At 41.0% G+C, this 15,820-nt stretch overlaps 1 protein-coding gene across 1 annotated transcript in view; it reads right to left on the bottom strand.

Annotated features, from left to right (window-relative positions):
• Positions 1-11,974, bottom strand: part of Pcdh17 (protocadherin 17) — an 89,019-nt gene extending 77,045 nt beyond the window's left edge. Inside the window, exon 1 of the mRNA XM_028758335.1 lies at positions 9,410-11,974. Coding sequence (XP_028614168.1) covers positions 9,410-11,974 — 2,565 coding nt within the window. The remainder of the gene's footprint in view (positions 1-9,409) is intronic.
• Between the last annotated feature and the right edge of the window lie 3,846 nt (positions 11,975-15,820).

Genomic DNA, 15,820 nt, shown 5'->3' with positions numbered 1-15,820 from the left:
GGTAAAATTATTTCTACAGCTTCTACTCACTTAGATACGCTTTTGTCCTGTTTCTCAAGGCAGCCTAATATTCTTACTGTTTTACTTCAAACTTAACTCAGGCCACAGAGGACAGTAATGGAAAATAGTATCTACTCCTTCGGTGAGTTGTTACATGTCAGTTTTTTGCCTACGGTAAAATTTAATGGCTGATTTGTGGATCTTTATTTCTGGAGATTTACTACAGAAACACTGACATAACCTTTACCCAGAGCAAACACTCATTCTAATAAGAATGAGACACCAAACCTAAAAACGCACAAGGAAGAGAAAAATCCTGGCAGGAATTAATCTACCATTTTCACACATCTGCCCAAGGGAGGTATTGTAATTGCAAAAATTTACTCTAAGACTGCTGAGACTCATAGTAATTATGTCTCTTTTTTTTTTAATAGAAATAGCCACAGGTGGTAACAAATTGGGTTTTGAGATGGGGAACTGGGCATGCATTCTAACCCAAATTACTGTGTAATAGTCTTCATTATATAAAAAAAAATATGAAAAGTCTATTGCTCAAAATCAGAAGAAAAAAATATTAAATGTATTCCTCACAGTTTTTTGTTTTCCACTACTTAGACATTTGGAATCAGGACGACATCTCAGAACAGGCCTCAGGTAATAACTTTTAAAAATTATACTGAGTGTTGGTTTGTTTAAAAGGATTGTTGTCTTCTTTCCAAACTTGTTATCATCTAGGAAAAAATAATAGTTTTCTACTGAAGGTCAAGACTTAAACACAGCTAATAATTACTAGCCATGATGTAGTGTCATAAAAGTGCAAGGTTAGAGATGTTTACATCAGCCTATGAATTGATACTGAACAGTTTGCTGTTTTCATATATATCTGTTCTCAACAATCTCAATTATTCTATGCAATTAACTCAGAGTAATAGCTACATATTATGTAGTAGTATTACTACATAATGTACATAATGTTGATATTACTCTGAGTTAATTCCATAGAATAATTTGACTGTTTTCTCTAATTACAGAGGAATTTCACATTTCCTATATGAAGTAAAATATCTATCTATCTATCTATCTATCTATCTATCTATCTATCTATCTATCTATTCCAAACTTGAATTCTTTCACAAAAGTCTTCTAATCACAGATTTTTGAAATAAGGTCAGATTACAATATGAAGACAGTTTACAAAAAATGGTGGCAGTTGTTATTACAACTTAAAGCTTTATAAAGACTCAAATAATAATAAAGCAAACACCCAAATATTTTGGCTTGACACTATGTGGTGATGACTTTCTTTGCAATCATTCAATCAGCTACAATGAAAATGATAATAAAGATTCAGAGTTGATTTCTCATTTTTCAGGTGAGTTATGATTCCTCTTATGTTTGTTGTTGGTACAAATTTCTTATCTTAGGCAAACTTTCCTGAAATACATGAAAAACTGCAAAATAAACTAGAAAGCAATGACAGTATGTTCAAAGGAAGAGAGGCTCAAGAAAAAAATCACTAAAATTTAGATCATATTTTATTCTATTTTTCACAATTTAACTATAAAAATCAAAGCAGCCCATTTAAAAAGTTGTCTGAAGATTTGAGTGATTAATAGTCATGAAAACATGAACCATTAAGTAATGTCAGGCTTGAGCTAGACCATAACTCCTTTAATAAAAGCTAGTTCACTTCTCTTCCAATACAAGGAAGTGAAAGTACATACATATTTTTAGTAAACTACTGATAAATTGATAGACAACTGTTTTCTTAAATATTCTAATTTCTTCTTGTTATCTTATGTTATATACTGAAATAAAAAACACTGTGTCACGTAGCTACATTTTTTTTTCTGTAAGAAGCTCAACTCTACATCCACCTTTTCTACTGCAGAAAAAAAAACACATGCAGAATATTCAATCATACAATAATCTTAGTGTAGGGTAATAAAAGAAGCTATTTGAAAAGTAAAGAGCTCTAGCAAAGGTATTTATATTGAGAACTACTAGTTAAACAACAAAGATATATCTTAAAGGTTGATAAACCTATAGTGTCAAGACTTGAAAATGAGTGAGAATATTTACCATGGAAAAGTAAATTTAGGAATTTGCTTACAACATAATCTAGATTTGGATTATAAGAATAAGAAAACTTGTAATCCTTTTAATCCCAGAATCCTTTTAAATGTAAAATAACAGTATGTTTCCATTTTGTACATGTATACAAAAAAGCAAAATTTAGGACACAATCAAACTTTAAATTGAGTTGAATTTCACTAGAAGATACTAAAATGTTATGCATTCATATGATTATTGAGAGATTATTAAGAAATACTATAGATGCATGTTTTATGTTTTATATAAGCTATGTTTTAGGCTATTATAAGAATATAAAATGAAAGAAGTATGTATAAAACATCATAATTATTAAGAGGATTTGGGTTATTCAGTCAGTTCTCAGGTTCAATTTTCTCTAAGTGTTAAAGTCTCTAGAATAGCACAGGGACATTTCTGAATGTAAAGTTAGCATCTATATATGTATAACATAATTTATAAGCATAAATCGTGTTTGCAAATAGCAGTAAATAGCCGCCAAAAATTTATAAATGTATATTGTCAAACTTGAAGTTCCTTTTAACAGCTTTGGCTTTTAAACCCTACAAAGACTGCTTTTAGCTGATAAAGGAGGTAAACAAGAAATTGTCATTTAAATGGTCCCTTTAATGTGTTTCAGTAATTAAAAATCAATAAACACATTACAAATTTAAAAAGAATTAAATGTTGCTTAGGCAAAGTATATTTTAGAACAAAGTAGGATCTTTGAAATTATATTATCTTTACCATGTCAATTTCATATAACATTAATATGGTTGATATGAATACTTCATTGAATTTGAATATAAAGAAAATAAGATAACATGGATATCAAAATATTTTAAAATGCTTGAATAAAATGCATTTCTAATATTATTTAAGTATTTTAATATATTCTATTCCTCTAATCAAACTAAAGTATATTTATGTAGATTGATTACATATAAAGTTTCATTTCTCCAACCTGTATTTATCATTTCATCACAAAGCTTGTTAATTTAAATAGTCTTTTATTGTCATGATTCATTTTCCCATAATTATACTGTTTAACTGCTTACTTTTTGAATAAATATATGCAATCTTGCCAGTTGTATTCAGCATAGTTATGCTAGATGCTTAATGAACCATAAGAACCATTTCACTACAATAAAACTGCCTGGAATAGATCCAGTTCAAGGCCTATATATACCAATAATCAGAATGTCACTATGACCAGAACAGACCAATAATTCTGTGTCACATGGATATCAACAGACTCTCTCAAGCACTGCCCAAAAACCAATTTCATCGTCCATCAGAATATATGTAAGTGAAACATGCCTCCTGTAAAACCACAACTTGCATTTATATATTGCTACGAGTTTTCCCTTTATACTACACCTTAAACATACTGAACTGATTCCTCTGCAGTAGCAATGAAGCAGGAGCATATTTCTGCTTAGTCACAGCGAGAATGTTGATGCCATTAAGGACTTCTTTATTATAGATGATTTATTTCCAGAGACCAAAGGATAGCAATACATCACTGTCAAAGCTAGCGGTTGCTGTAAAATACTGTATGCTGCCATTGAAGGGAATTCATGTCAAAGTCTCCTTTACTAAAGTAGGTTGACAATAGATTAGTGTAGGTCTGATGAACTTTGAAAGTGTCTTGTAAGTGGGTGGCAGAAGTCATTCTATCTTCAAAATGATAAGTAAAAAATGAACTGTAAGCTATTCTCTCACAATTATACATCATTGGTTGAAGGAATTTAATCCAAAGAAATCACTTCACTGATGCTTTACTAAAATATGACTTTAAGGTAATGCCCTGTGGGATTTATTAAACAGACGTATTACCTAGGGGAATACATTCTAGAGCAATGACTAATATAGTAATTAGTGAGTGCATTTGTAAGAATGTACCCACTATTGAGTGTATTGCAAGACTTCTCTGCATCAGGGAGTTAAGTTTCATTTCCTCACAGGCCTGAGCCCAGCTGTAGAAACTTCTTCCTCCTGATTCTTTCATCATCAACCTTACACCATATGTTTTTAATGTTTCCAGCCATCCCACCAGTCCCCAAAGCACCAAACATTTGCTTAACATTTGTTTTTATTTTCCTTAATCCATGTAAGGTCTACATTACAATGTTTAATATATTTTCAAAGGAAAATATGTTTTTCTTTAACAAATGACTTGCTTTGAATTGAAATTTGTAAAATGGGATGTTTGTGCTTGTATGTTTACGTACATATTTGGTACTGAAAATATTCACAGAAAAATATAAACATAGGTAAAGATATAGCTACATTTTTCAAAAAGTTTATTTCTTTATATTCTAATAAGCATAGGCAGAGTCAGCTTTACTGAATGCAAGTCAATTTCTATTAAGAAAATTCTATTTTAGAAATCTTAAGATATTTTTCTTAGCTTATACACCTATGCTTCTGTATGCTTCCCTGTTACACTATATTACATGAGCAGCACTCATGGTGTGAAATTTGAGATCTCATTCCTGACAATAGTGATGTCTCATACTACAGTAAGATACTGCACTTAAGAACAGCACTAAACATTCACCCCCAAATATTGGATGTCTTCTCATTAAATATGTAAACACCGTAACTTTTTAACTGAGATGACAGTTGGGGGTTATTTTAGGAGTAATTATTTTAAATTCACATATAGAGCTATTTCTAGGCACTATAAAGATGTGAATGATACAAATCTATTATAACACTGACTTTCCAGACATAACTGTCTGTGAATGAACAATGTAAGCAGTGGCAATTTTTTGTTTTAAGGAATATAAACTATTTTATAACTAAGTTTAAGAAGTTGAGGTAAGAATTTTAGGGCACTTTTCCCCCCTCTGATAACATGTAATTTTTTATAAGAAAAGATGCTGAGAATATAGTTTCAAAATCCTTGATGTGAATGAATACATCACTCTTTGTATTGAAATAATATAACTCTCCAATACAGGTGAAGTAAAATTTTAAAAAATGTATTGTTTCTATAATGCACAAGCCTAAAGAATTTTTGTATCAATGTGAGGATGATCAAGAAACACCTGGCTGTTATTTTGGAAATTTTATTCAATTTCAGAGAGGCTAGTGGGTACAGTTTGTAATTCATGAAGAGCTTGTTTGTCAGCTATACTAAAAATAAAATTATGTGAGTTCTAGGTTTATAGTATTTTTTCCTTTGTAGTCAAATACAGAAATGCTCACAAGGTTGCATTGGAGGTAATCCCCACAAAAGCACATTTAACTCACAATAATATTTGTATTTTAATAGGCACACTAAGAATAAATTTGGAACCTTAAAAATAAATGTATAATCTCCTCCAGAGAAATTTCAAACTCTCAATTCTCAGTTAGAATGTTGACTGTCAAATAATTTTAATCCATAATAAAATAAAAGTTTGATAGTGTATACTCATTACACTAAAGTAGAAATTAACCCTCCTATGTTTTGAATGCTCTTTGAGGAAATTAAAAAAAAAAAATGGAAAGGAAAGCGCAAAGTGCCATAGCATCATCCCTTTCCTGATCAATTCAACAGAATCCTCGTGAGTAAGGATTTTGTGAAGGAGGATGAGTGCATGAGACTAATCGCGTGGCATCTTCTTAGCATAAAACATGTACCAAAATACCTCCACAACGTGCAGTGAGTGACTCTAAAGCATATTGATACTCTGCATCTGTTGCTGAAATTAATTTATACGAGTATAAACTATGAACGATCATTTGAGGTCTTGGGAACTCATCTGAACAGATATCTAGAGTCAAGAAACTCCAGTGTTAGAAAAATGAGAATAAAGACACATTGTGGATAACACCGTTGTTAAAGGCTTTCAGCTTCCACCTTTTCTAAAATTCACTTAACTCTTTGTGCATGATAGCTTAACTCCTTTACAGTCCAATCTCACTCTCATGGGTGTCTTTTGCTCCAGGCACTTGCTACAACCTTATTTACTTGATTTATATTTAAAACAACATGCTTAACCTATATTTGGCAAGTTTATGTTATAAACCTTATGAACATATTTAAGAAGAATTTTAGTGCTTTTCATCAGAACTGCGGGCGAATACAGATATTTTAAAAAATAAACAAAAGATAATCAGGAAGCCCTATCATCAGGGCTTCCCAATATGTCTTCTCAATGAGGATTCATGGAGAACACCTGTTGAGAAGTTGCCTGAGATTTAACTTAATTTGTGGTTTTGCTTTGTTTTCTTGAGACAGGGGCTCATGTATCTCAGGCTGGCCACTCTTTTTAACCAAGAATGACTCTGAGGTGCTGACTGACCTGCCTTCCCTTCCCTACTTATATTACAAGTGTGAACTTGCTCTTACAAAGCCATAATTAACAGTTATTCTTCAGAATGAGTAAAGACTTCTACATTTATGTTCTATTTTACATCACCACACAAAATAATACACATGAAAATGTCTCCATGTGAAGAACCCTCTTCAAAATCTGTTACTATTCTTCAATACAACATCTATACCTTAAAATAAATAAAATATCACATTGTAATTTCGAAGTAGTAGTATAATTCCTGTGCAATTATAGATATACCAGTCACACATCTATTGTCTAAACATTTTATAGCCTGACTCACAGGTTTTAATAAAAATAAAATTTCTTTTCACAAATCTATGAATATATATATATATATATATATATATATATATATATATATATATATATCTGAGATGAAACAAAAACTTGAAGCATGAACCCCTTGGGCCCTGCGATCCAAACACTCCCACTTTTAACTTTAGCTGTAATGTGAGCCATACAGCCCCAAAGTTTCTATATTTCATATCTCCTTATTGTACATGGGTATTAACAACATAATTATGTAAATTTGTTTAACCCATTTATAAAGATATACTATGTACTTTCAAAACACTATGCAAGATACTGAAAAAATAAAGATAAACCAGAGCTACTAGCTGTTGATCCTATTGGATTTGGGGAATACAAGTCTACTTTAAGAAAGAGACATGAAATTAGTAGCACATTTACATTGTAGGCCGAAGGATGCAAATGCTGACAAATGAGTTTGATATAAGATTATAGAATTCCTACAGACTTCCTTCATTCCACTTGAGCACAATGTGTGTTGCAGCCCAATTGTTGAGAGAAAGAGAACAGGGGCAGCAACTGGCTAATTTATTATGGTTTTTATAATAAATATCAGAGAAATATGGTACATTTCCCAGGACATTAACTTATTGGATTCTATATCTCATCTTTTAAAGGACTGAAAGAAGATGAGGGAAAACTGTTAGCTGTTTAGGTTGAGAAATTTTAAAGACAGAAGTAACATAGGGAATTGAGACACTTTGGTAAAATTACAAACTTAAACCAAAGTCCATTTTGTACTTCAGTGGAATGGGTTACATATTTTGACATAAAAGAATACTCTTTGACTTACTGCTTGAACTATGGGAATTTGGGGTAGTCCGTGATTTTTCTTGGCTTGGGTTTCACTATTAGTGAGGACTCACCACTATGATTTACCACCAATGACCAGCTTCAATGGCAATACAGCTAACATAGTATAAGCATCACATCTTTCCAAAGTTTTGGGTATTTTATTCAAGAATGCTGTTCACTAGTCCAAGAAGATAGACGTGTTGAGAATTTTACTGCACCAACTTATTTTTATAATTTTTTAATGCTATAAACTAGATGAAAATTCAACTCACAACCCTTAAAGTAGATGATTAAGTGTTAGTCTTTTGTGACAACCTTATCAGTCGCATAAATATAGGACAGGTATACAAAATATCTGTAATTCCAAAATAACTACATCACATCTATAAACAAAGGTTTAATCATTATTCCCTCTGTAGAGATATTAGTGTTCTTAAATACCAGTTTCACACAAGTACAGGAAGACATTTCTTAGAAGCCAAGTTTTTATAGCTGAGAATTTCTTTCATGTTTCATATAAACTTTAAATCCATGATTACATGATTACTCATATACAGTGAGTACCCTAAAAATGGAATTTATACTTTAATAGTAAATCACATTGTACTTGACGAGCCTTGTTCACATGGACACTATGCTGCAGTAGAAAATGTTTTCTGCTTAGCATTAGGACATGGGTGGTTTATATTAGCAGGCCTATGGGTCTTCAACACTCCATCTGAACAATAGTAACTTCACTGAGACATGCTTGTCAAAGCATAATAATATGGGCAATGACTTTTCATTTACTTTAAACTAAACTCCCCACTCAAGTGTCAATTTTGATTATGTTCAGCTGCAAACTTCAATGCCTGCTCATTCAGAGGAATTTGTAACAACATGTGTTCTAAATATTATGATAACCACGAATTATATTTTTTCTGTGACATAACAGTAATGAATAAAAGAACAAGAAGGTGACTGGATCATCACAGCAGGGTCATATTTGAAGAATCAATGTCTGTGCTTTGGACAATGGTTTTGTTTTCACCTTATGTTTGATAATATGTGTAGATACCAAAATATATCCTGTTCAAAAAACAAATCATGTGGGATTCACTGCAATTTAATTCCCTGCCATCAATAGCATAAAACATGACCTTATGACACATCGGGTAGACGTTTCATCCCTTAGTGACTACATGAAGCTCACAGGAAAACCTGAAACTAATGAAATTCTTTTCAAAGATTTTTTTTTCTGGTCACTGTGCCTAACTTGCACAAAGCATATTAGAATGTGAGTCACACTTCCAAAGCTTCAGGTGAAAGTTTAGTTAAGGAATAAATGGTGCCTAGAATAAGTGCCTAGAACACTTTCAAAATATAAGAATCAGAGGGTAAAACTTGGTTCGAATTGATTCACAGCTTTTGAGTACTGACCTGGTGACTATTTCATCCCTAAAGAAGTTAGCTCCAATATGATAAATTTCATATCAACATAAAATGTTTTAATGGAATAAAACTCATTAAAGGAAATTAACTTTTTCCCTTTTGGTTCTACTCTGGGAATCCTGTTATGGAAAGAAATATAGTTCTGCAGATAGAATAAAGTTTAAATATTGACTATTGTTATCACTTCAAAATGTGTAAAAATAAATTTTAAAAATGCAACAGAGGTGTGGCATGTGTTTTAGCTATTTACACGGGAGGGATTCTGAATAGGAAATGGTGTGCACACAGGGTCAAAGATGTGAACCATCTTCAGTTAACTATTCCCCACCTCCACCCCCCGACACACACACATTGTTGCTGGCCATCTGGGTTTCCCTTATCCAAAGGTCTCAGGACAGCACCAGCAAGAGCTTTTATGTGAAGTCCCCTTTACTCTAAAAGTCTCCTACCTGAATTATGGACATCCGAGTGGCAGGGGTCTCGCTCGAATTAGTCCCTTGTCCGGTGAAGCTGGTGTGGCAGCCTGCGTGCCCCTGCGGGACAGTCAGGTTGTTGGAGGCTGGCTTAAGATACATCACCTCTGACCGGGGCGAGCTGAGGGGCAGGCGGGTTTGGTAGTCGAAGTACATAGGGGAGGTGGCCAGGGAGGGACTGCTCACCACATTCATGACGTTCATGGCGTTCCTCTCCTCCACCTCGCTCTGCACCAGCATGATATCGTTTTTGTTGATTTTCTTCTTCTTGCCCTTCCCCCCGCCAAGCTGAGGGTGGCTGTACTCAGCGATGCGGCAGTTGTAAGTGCGAATCTCCTTGTTTTCCCGTTTACACTTGACAGCGATGGTGATCATGGCCGCTAGGAGGATGATAGAAATCGTGCTCAGTGTCACTATGAGAGGCAGCGACATGTCCCAGTGGTGCTGCTCACCATTCACTCGCGGTACCCCTTCAGGCAGGGAACCGCTCACTGAGCGAATGATAAGTTTGGCCACGGCGGACAGGGTGGGCTTGCCATGATCGGTCACCTTCACCACAAGCTCCACCACGGGGGTCACATCCTCCCAGAAGGGGTGCAGCGTGCGGATCTCGCCGCTGGACGGATCGATCTCAAACAGGTGGTCATCGTTGCCATCCACGATCTCATAGGTGAGGCGCCCGCTCTCTCCAAAGTCGCTGTCCAGGGCGCGCACGGTGCTTACCAGGTACCCCAGGCCAGCGTTGCGCGGGACCTGCAGCTCGGCTGTGTCGTTCTGTAGAGTGGGAAGCACAATCACTGGAGCGTTGTCATTCACGTCTAACACTGTCACCCTCACCGTGGCGTTGCTCTCCAAGTGCGCTGGCGCCCCCGAGTCCTTAGCCAGCACCTTGAATTCAAAAGCCTTCGTCTGTTCATAGTTAAAGGAGCGCAGGGCATAGATGGCCCCGTTAGTGGGGTTCACGGACACATAGGTGTAAATGGACACGTCACCGATGTGTGAGGGGAGAATGGAGTATGACACTGTCCCATTTTGGCCCAGGTCGGGATCCTGGGCGAGCACTGACCCGAGGTATTCTCCTGGGATGTTGTTCTCATGGACTTGGAGCACGTACAGTCCTTTGGTGAACCGAGGCGGGTTGTCATTCTCATCCAGAATCTTGACAGCGAACGACTTGGTGGAGTTGAGTGGAGGGGAGCCCCCGTCCCGGGCCACAATTGTCACATTGTACTCGTCTTGTGTCTCTCGGTCCAGCGGACGGTCAGTCACCACGGTGTAGAAGTTATCATAGTTCTCTTCAAGCTTGAAGGGGACGGAACCGGGACCCCCGAGGCCACCTCCTCCTCCAGTTCCTCCTCCACCTAGAACCCGACACTGAAGCTGCCCATTCTTGCCTGAGTCCCGGTCAGTGACCCGAACTAGGGCGATGACTGTGCCAGGCGGGGCGGCCTCACTCAGCGCCCCCTGGCGCACGGAGACGAAACCAATGGACGGCGCGTTATCGTTGCGGTCGATAAGCTTGACTGTGACCTTGCAGTGGGCTGGGATGGGGTTAGGTCCTAGGTCTCTGGCCTGCACGTCGATCTCCAACATGCCGTTCTCCTCATAGTCCAGGTTGCCCTTAACGCGAATCAGGCCAGTTTTAGGATCAATGGAGAAGAGCTCCCGCACGCGGTCGGGCACATAGCTGCTGAAGGAGTAAAGGACTTCTCCGTTGGGACCTTCATCAGCATCGGTGGCGTTCAGATCAATGACCACGGTACCTAGTGGAGCGTTCTCGGGCAGCTCCACCAAGTATGATGGAGCCTCGAAGACTGGACTGTTGTCATTGGAATCGATCACCTTCACATTGATCTGCACGGTGGCGGAGCGTGGAGGCTCACCGCCATCCAGGGCTGTCAGCACCAGAGTGTGGTGGTTCTGCAGCTCGCGGTCCAACGCCTTTTGGATGACCAGCTCTGGGAACTTGGTGCCGTCGCCGCGGGACTTGACGTCCAGTGCAAAGAGGCCATGATCATCGCGGGTGAGCAGATAGGTGCGGAGTCCGTTCTCGCCAGCGTCTGGGTCGTGTGCGCTCGTAAGGGGGAAGCGGGTGCCGGGTGCCGCGTTCTCTGAGATGTCCATTTCTATCTGATCCGAAGGGAAAGAGGGAGCGTTGTCGTTGATGTCCTGGATCTCTACCTTGATCATGCAAATCTCTTTGTCGTTAGCGAACACCTCTAGGGATAGCTGGCACTTGGCATTGTGGCGGCATAAGGACTCACGGTCGATGCGCTGTTTGGTGTAGAGGAGCCCGCTGTCGGCGTCCACGTCCAGCAGATGCGGTGCGGAGTTCTCCAGCACCCGGTAGCTGCCGGACTTGCTCCTCCCGCTGCCGCTGCCGCGCTCAGCCGGCGGAAGCCCGGGCTGCAGTCTGGCATCCTTGCCGATGTTGCCTATCACCGTGCCGGCCCCTTGCTCCTCTGGCACTGAGTAGTTGAGGTTTTTGAGTGTCAGGGCAGGGGCCCACAAAAGAAAGCAGCAACAGATGGAAAGGTACATCCCCGACCGGTGGGGTGGGAACGGGAGCAGCCGGACTGGAGGTGCTAGCTTGTGGGTGCGCGCCAGTCTGGAACCGGGGCGGAGCGTAAGAGCTCGGAGCGAGCCGCGAGTCTGAGAGTCCTTCCTTCCCTCCGCACCCGGGCTGCGGCACCAGGCAGTCTCTCCTGATTCCGCTCAAGTTCCCCGAACCTGTTGATCTACAGCATTCGTACTGGGAGAGATGCAGCCGCGCAGCGAAGCTGCAGCAGCTCGGAGCAAGGCGGCGACTCCCTGCGGCTGAGGGCAAGCCCAAGGCTTTGTCTCTCCCGCCTGGACTTCAGGAGGTTCAAACTTGCGTGATGGAGGCTGGCGATAAAAAGGAAATCGAGTCTGGAAGCGATGATAATGAGCTGAAGAATTGGTGGGTTTTCCTCACTCCCGCTAGGCGCTGCAAAATCCACTCCCTCCGGCAGCCTACAGAAATACTCTTCAAATCGAGTGGGGGAGGGCTTCAGGAGGTGTGTCTCCAGGCAGATCAGAAAGTGGAATCCTTTAGTTACTCGTATTCGGGTGCTGAGATTGATGGGAATGAGTAGGGACGAAGAAAGAGTCACAGATACATATGTATATTTGAGGCTGCCCTGGCGCACGGAGAAATGTCTGCTCGTTGTGCAGGATGGTCGGCTTTCAGGCGGTGTATTGCTGCATTTAAAGATCTAATCTTGCATTGCTGGCTTAGGCAGCGGCGGCGGCAGCGGACAGCATTTCTGAGCCAAGTATTTTTTTTCTCTCTCTCTCTCTTCTTTTTCTCTCTTCTTTCCGAGCAGCCAGAGGGAGAGGAGGAAATGCAGTGGGAAAAAAAAAGTGTCCCGATTTGTAGTTTCCTCCCCCTACCAAGCTCCTCCCTCTCTTCCTCGGAGAAGGTTCTCCCCAAAATCAAGAAAGCCACAGCCTGATCAGCATTTGCGCCGAGAGCCTATTGGGAGGAGAAAAATAGAGAGATATATCTCCGCCTCTGTTCGTAGAACACTCTGGTGTCTCTACGCCAAGCCGGGAGCCGCCACTACCATCCCATCCTCTTCCTGCAAGCAAAGACTCCTCTCCCTGCAGTTTAATTCCAGTTTGCTTCTCTTGCCAGGCGAAAGGAAATCAACAGGCAACTCATGGTTAGACGTGCAGATTTGAAGGGGGAGGGGGAGGAGGAGGGGGAGGGCAGACTAGAAAGGAGGAGGGAGCTACCCTCCCAGTCTTCGGGCGCGCGCGCGCGCACACACACACACACACACACACACACACACACACACACACACTCGCCCTGTCTCTCGCTAGAAGGGAAACAGTCTCTGCATTCACAGGGCTGGGCTGTCAAGTGGCTCTCTTTTCTTTCTATTCAGCACCTCCTTCCAGTGGCCCAGCCTCCCAGTTCTTTTCATCTAGAAAGGAAAACCTTGGCGAGGAACAAGAGTAGTGACTATTTGAAGAGAAAACAGTGTAGGCTTTTCCCCCTTAGTATTAGTATTAGTATTAGTATTATTTTAAATTGGAGGAGTAGGGTGAATGGAATACATCAAGGCTTGGCGTGATGCATTCTGCAGTCTGGCTCTCACAGTCTCTGGTCGACTTGGGAAAGGCAGAGAGAGGGTGAGGTGCTGCAGCCACCGCGGTACTGCCAGGGCGCCCACCCGGGGGAAACTACCTCTACCTCCGAGGGGAGGTTAGGCTCGGGTTGATCTATACATTATTTCCGCTTCTCCAGGCGCCTCGGTATATGGGAATGACACATCCAGAAATGCAGGTGTTCTGATCTGCGGGATGAGTCAGAAGCAGCGGAACGAATCGTATTCACTCTCCCCTTACGGTCCTCCCTTCACAGACATTAGTTGAGGCTTCTTCTTACGGCTTTCTCTGACTCACTCAATAGGAAAAACAAAAAAACAAAACAAAACAAAAAAAAAAGCCGGAATCACGTCGGAGGGTGGGGGAAGAAAACGATAAAAAGAGCGTGGGGGGAGGAAGGCAAAGCTGAATCCAGGAGCACTTTTACTCTACCTCTTTCGGCCGGAGTCCGAGGCTCTGCAAAACAAGGCGTCTGCTTTGCTTACGGAATTTATTTGTTTTAAAAAAAAATCTTTCCACTTGGCTAGGCGTGAGATGCCCCCAAATCTCTCAGTTTTAGGGGTGGGGGCACGTTTCCAGTAATGATTCACAGCTTAGCCCAGGATCATAGTTCAAGATTTTCCTCCCAATGATCTCTTTTCACAAAGTCCAGCATCGGTGTGCATAGCTAATTGTGCAGTCTGTTGTGGAGGGTTTTTTTTTAATTTCTCCTTTTTTTTTTTTTCCTGTCACGAGTGGTCTCTTTCAGTCTGGTGCGGTGCCTGTCAGGATCACCCCAAAGCCTGAGAAAAACGTGCAGGTTTCAAACCGAATAAATCCATCTCCGCCAGCCAAGACGCGGAGGAAATGGAAGGTGAAAATTCAATTCAACAGTTGGAGTAGCGTCTCCGAGCCGCCCTCCTCCGCTGCGGCAGCCGCCGGGCTCGCAGTCCGGATTCTCTCCCCAGCGTCTCTTGCTGATTGACTCTATTCACCTCACGCCGCCGCTTAAACATTGATACTGATTCTATGCCAGCCAATCGGCGTGGGGAGCCAGACCCTGCCTTCTCGGCCCACGCCCAATAGGAGGCGGAGAAACGGCAGGCGGGGGCGGGGCCAGCAGCCCCAGCGCTTGAGAGTCATTGACTAGCTGAGTTGGACGCAGGAGCCTCAAGGCCCGCAGAGCCCGCGCTAAGTCTCAGCCCAGGGCTGAGCCATGGTCGCCCTGGTACTTAGCTACAGGGTGGGAAGCAACTCGGCTGTCTTCCTCTAGAAAGAGAAAAGTTTGACAGTGATTTGCTTTCTTGTGGGGATCGGATGTAAAGCCTGGCGTGGGGATCACGGTATACTTTGCAGAGAGAGGTAGCTGCGGGCTTCCTGATGCGTTCTTGCCCACACACCAACACACGCCGTCAGCTTACACACACAAACACTGGGCCAAGGGAGTTGCGGAATTTCTGACTCCTGGTCCACTCATCTGAAGGCGGAGAGGAGTGGATGCGTGAGCGCGCATGCGTGCGCGCGCCCGAGGTGGGGGGGAGAGAGAGAGAGAGAGAGAGAGAGAGAGAGAGAGAGAGAGAGAGAGGAGTGTGTGTGTGTGTGTGTGTGTGTGTGGTGTACGCGTTTTCTCGCGGTGCGATGTATATTTCAGTGAATGCCTGTAAAGTCCAGTGTTGGAGAGCTGTCTGCGCAAGCTAGCTCTGGAGCAAACACGCCGCAAGCAACAGTAATCAATATGTAACTTTCCTCATCCTCAGAGAAATCCCCGCTGTCCCCAGGCACACACGCAAGGAAAGTCACTTGATTATGAAAGTGTTTCAGAAGAAAAGCAGACGCCGGTGGAGAGAGAGAGGCAGTGTCTCGAAGGAGGGAGCAAGCCTCTCTTAAGACATGTTTTGCAGCTCCATGAAACTGAAATCTGGTTGAACAGTATTTAGAATTCTACCTTTTAACCATCTCCTATCAAGGCCCACATTCAAGGTAATCCAATGTCCCTCAATGTTCCTAGCTTTGCTGTCTAGTTCACTTCTGTTCATCTTACTAGAGTTCCAAATAGCAATTTGATATTTTCCAAACAAATAGCATTGATAATATTTATAAAATCTCCTATGCATAGAAACTGAACTTAGGCAAGAACTTATACCAAAAGGAGATCATAGATTCAAAGATGCCTGTATAAATTTAAGTGCTCTCTCTCTCTCTCTCTCTCTCTCTCTCTCTCTCTCTCTCTCTCTCTCTCTCTCTCCCTCCCTCCCTCCCTCCCTCCCTCCC

The sequence above is a fragment of the Grammomys surdaster genome, unplaced genomic scaffold, assembly GCF_004785775.1.
Source record: "Grammomys surdaster isolate TR1022 unplaced genomic scaffold, NIH_TR_1.0 126189, whole genome shotgun sequence".
Taxonomy (NCBI): domain Eukaryota; kingdom Metazoa; phylum Chordata; class Mammalia; order Rodentia; family Muridae; genus Grammomys; species Grammomys surdaster.
The sequence above is the reverse complement of the archived record's forward strand: the minus strand, read 5'-3'. Positions and strand labels throughout refer to the sequence as shown.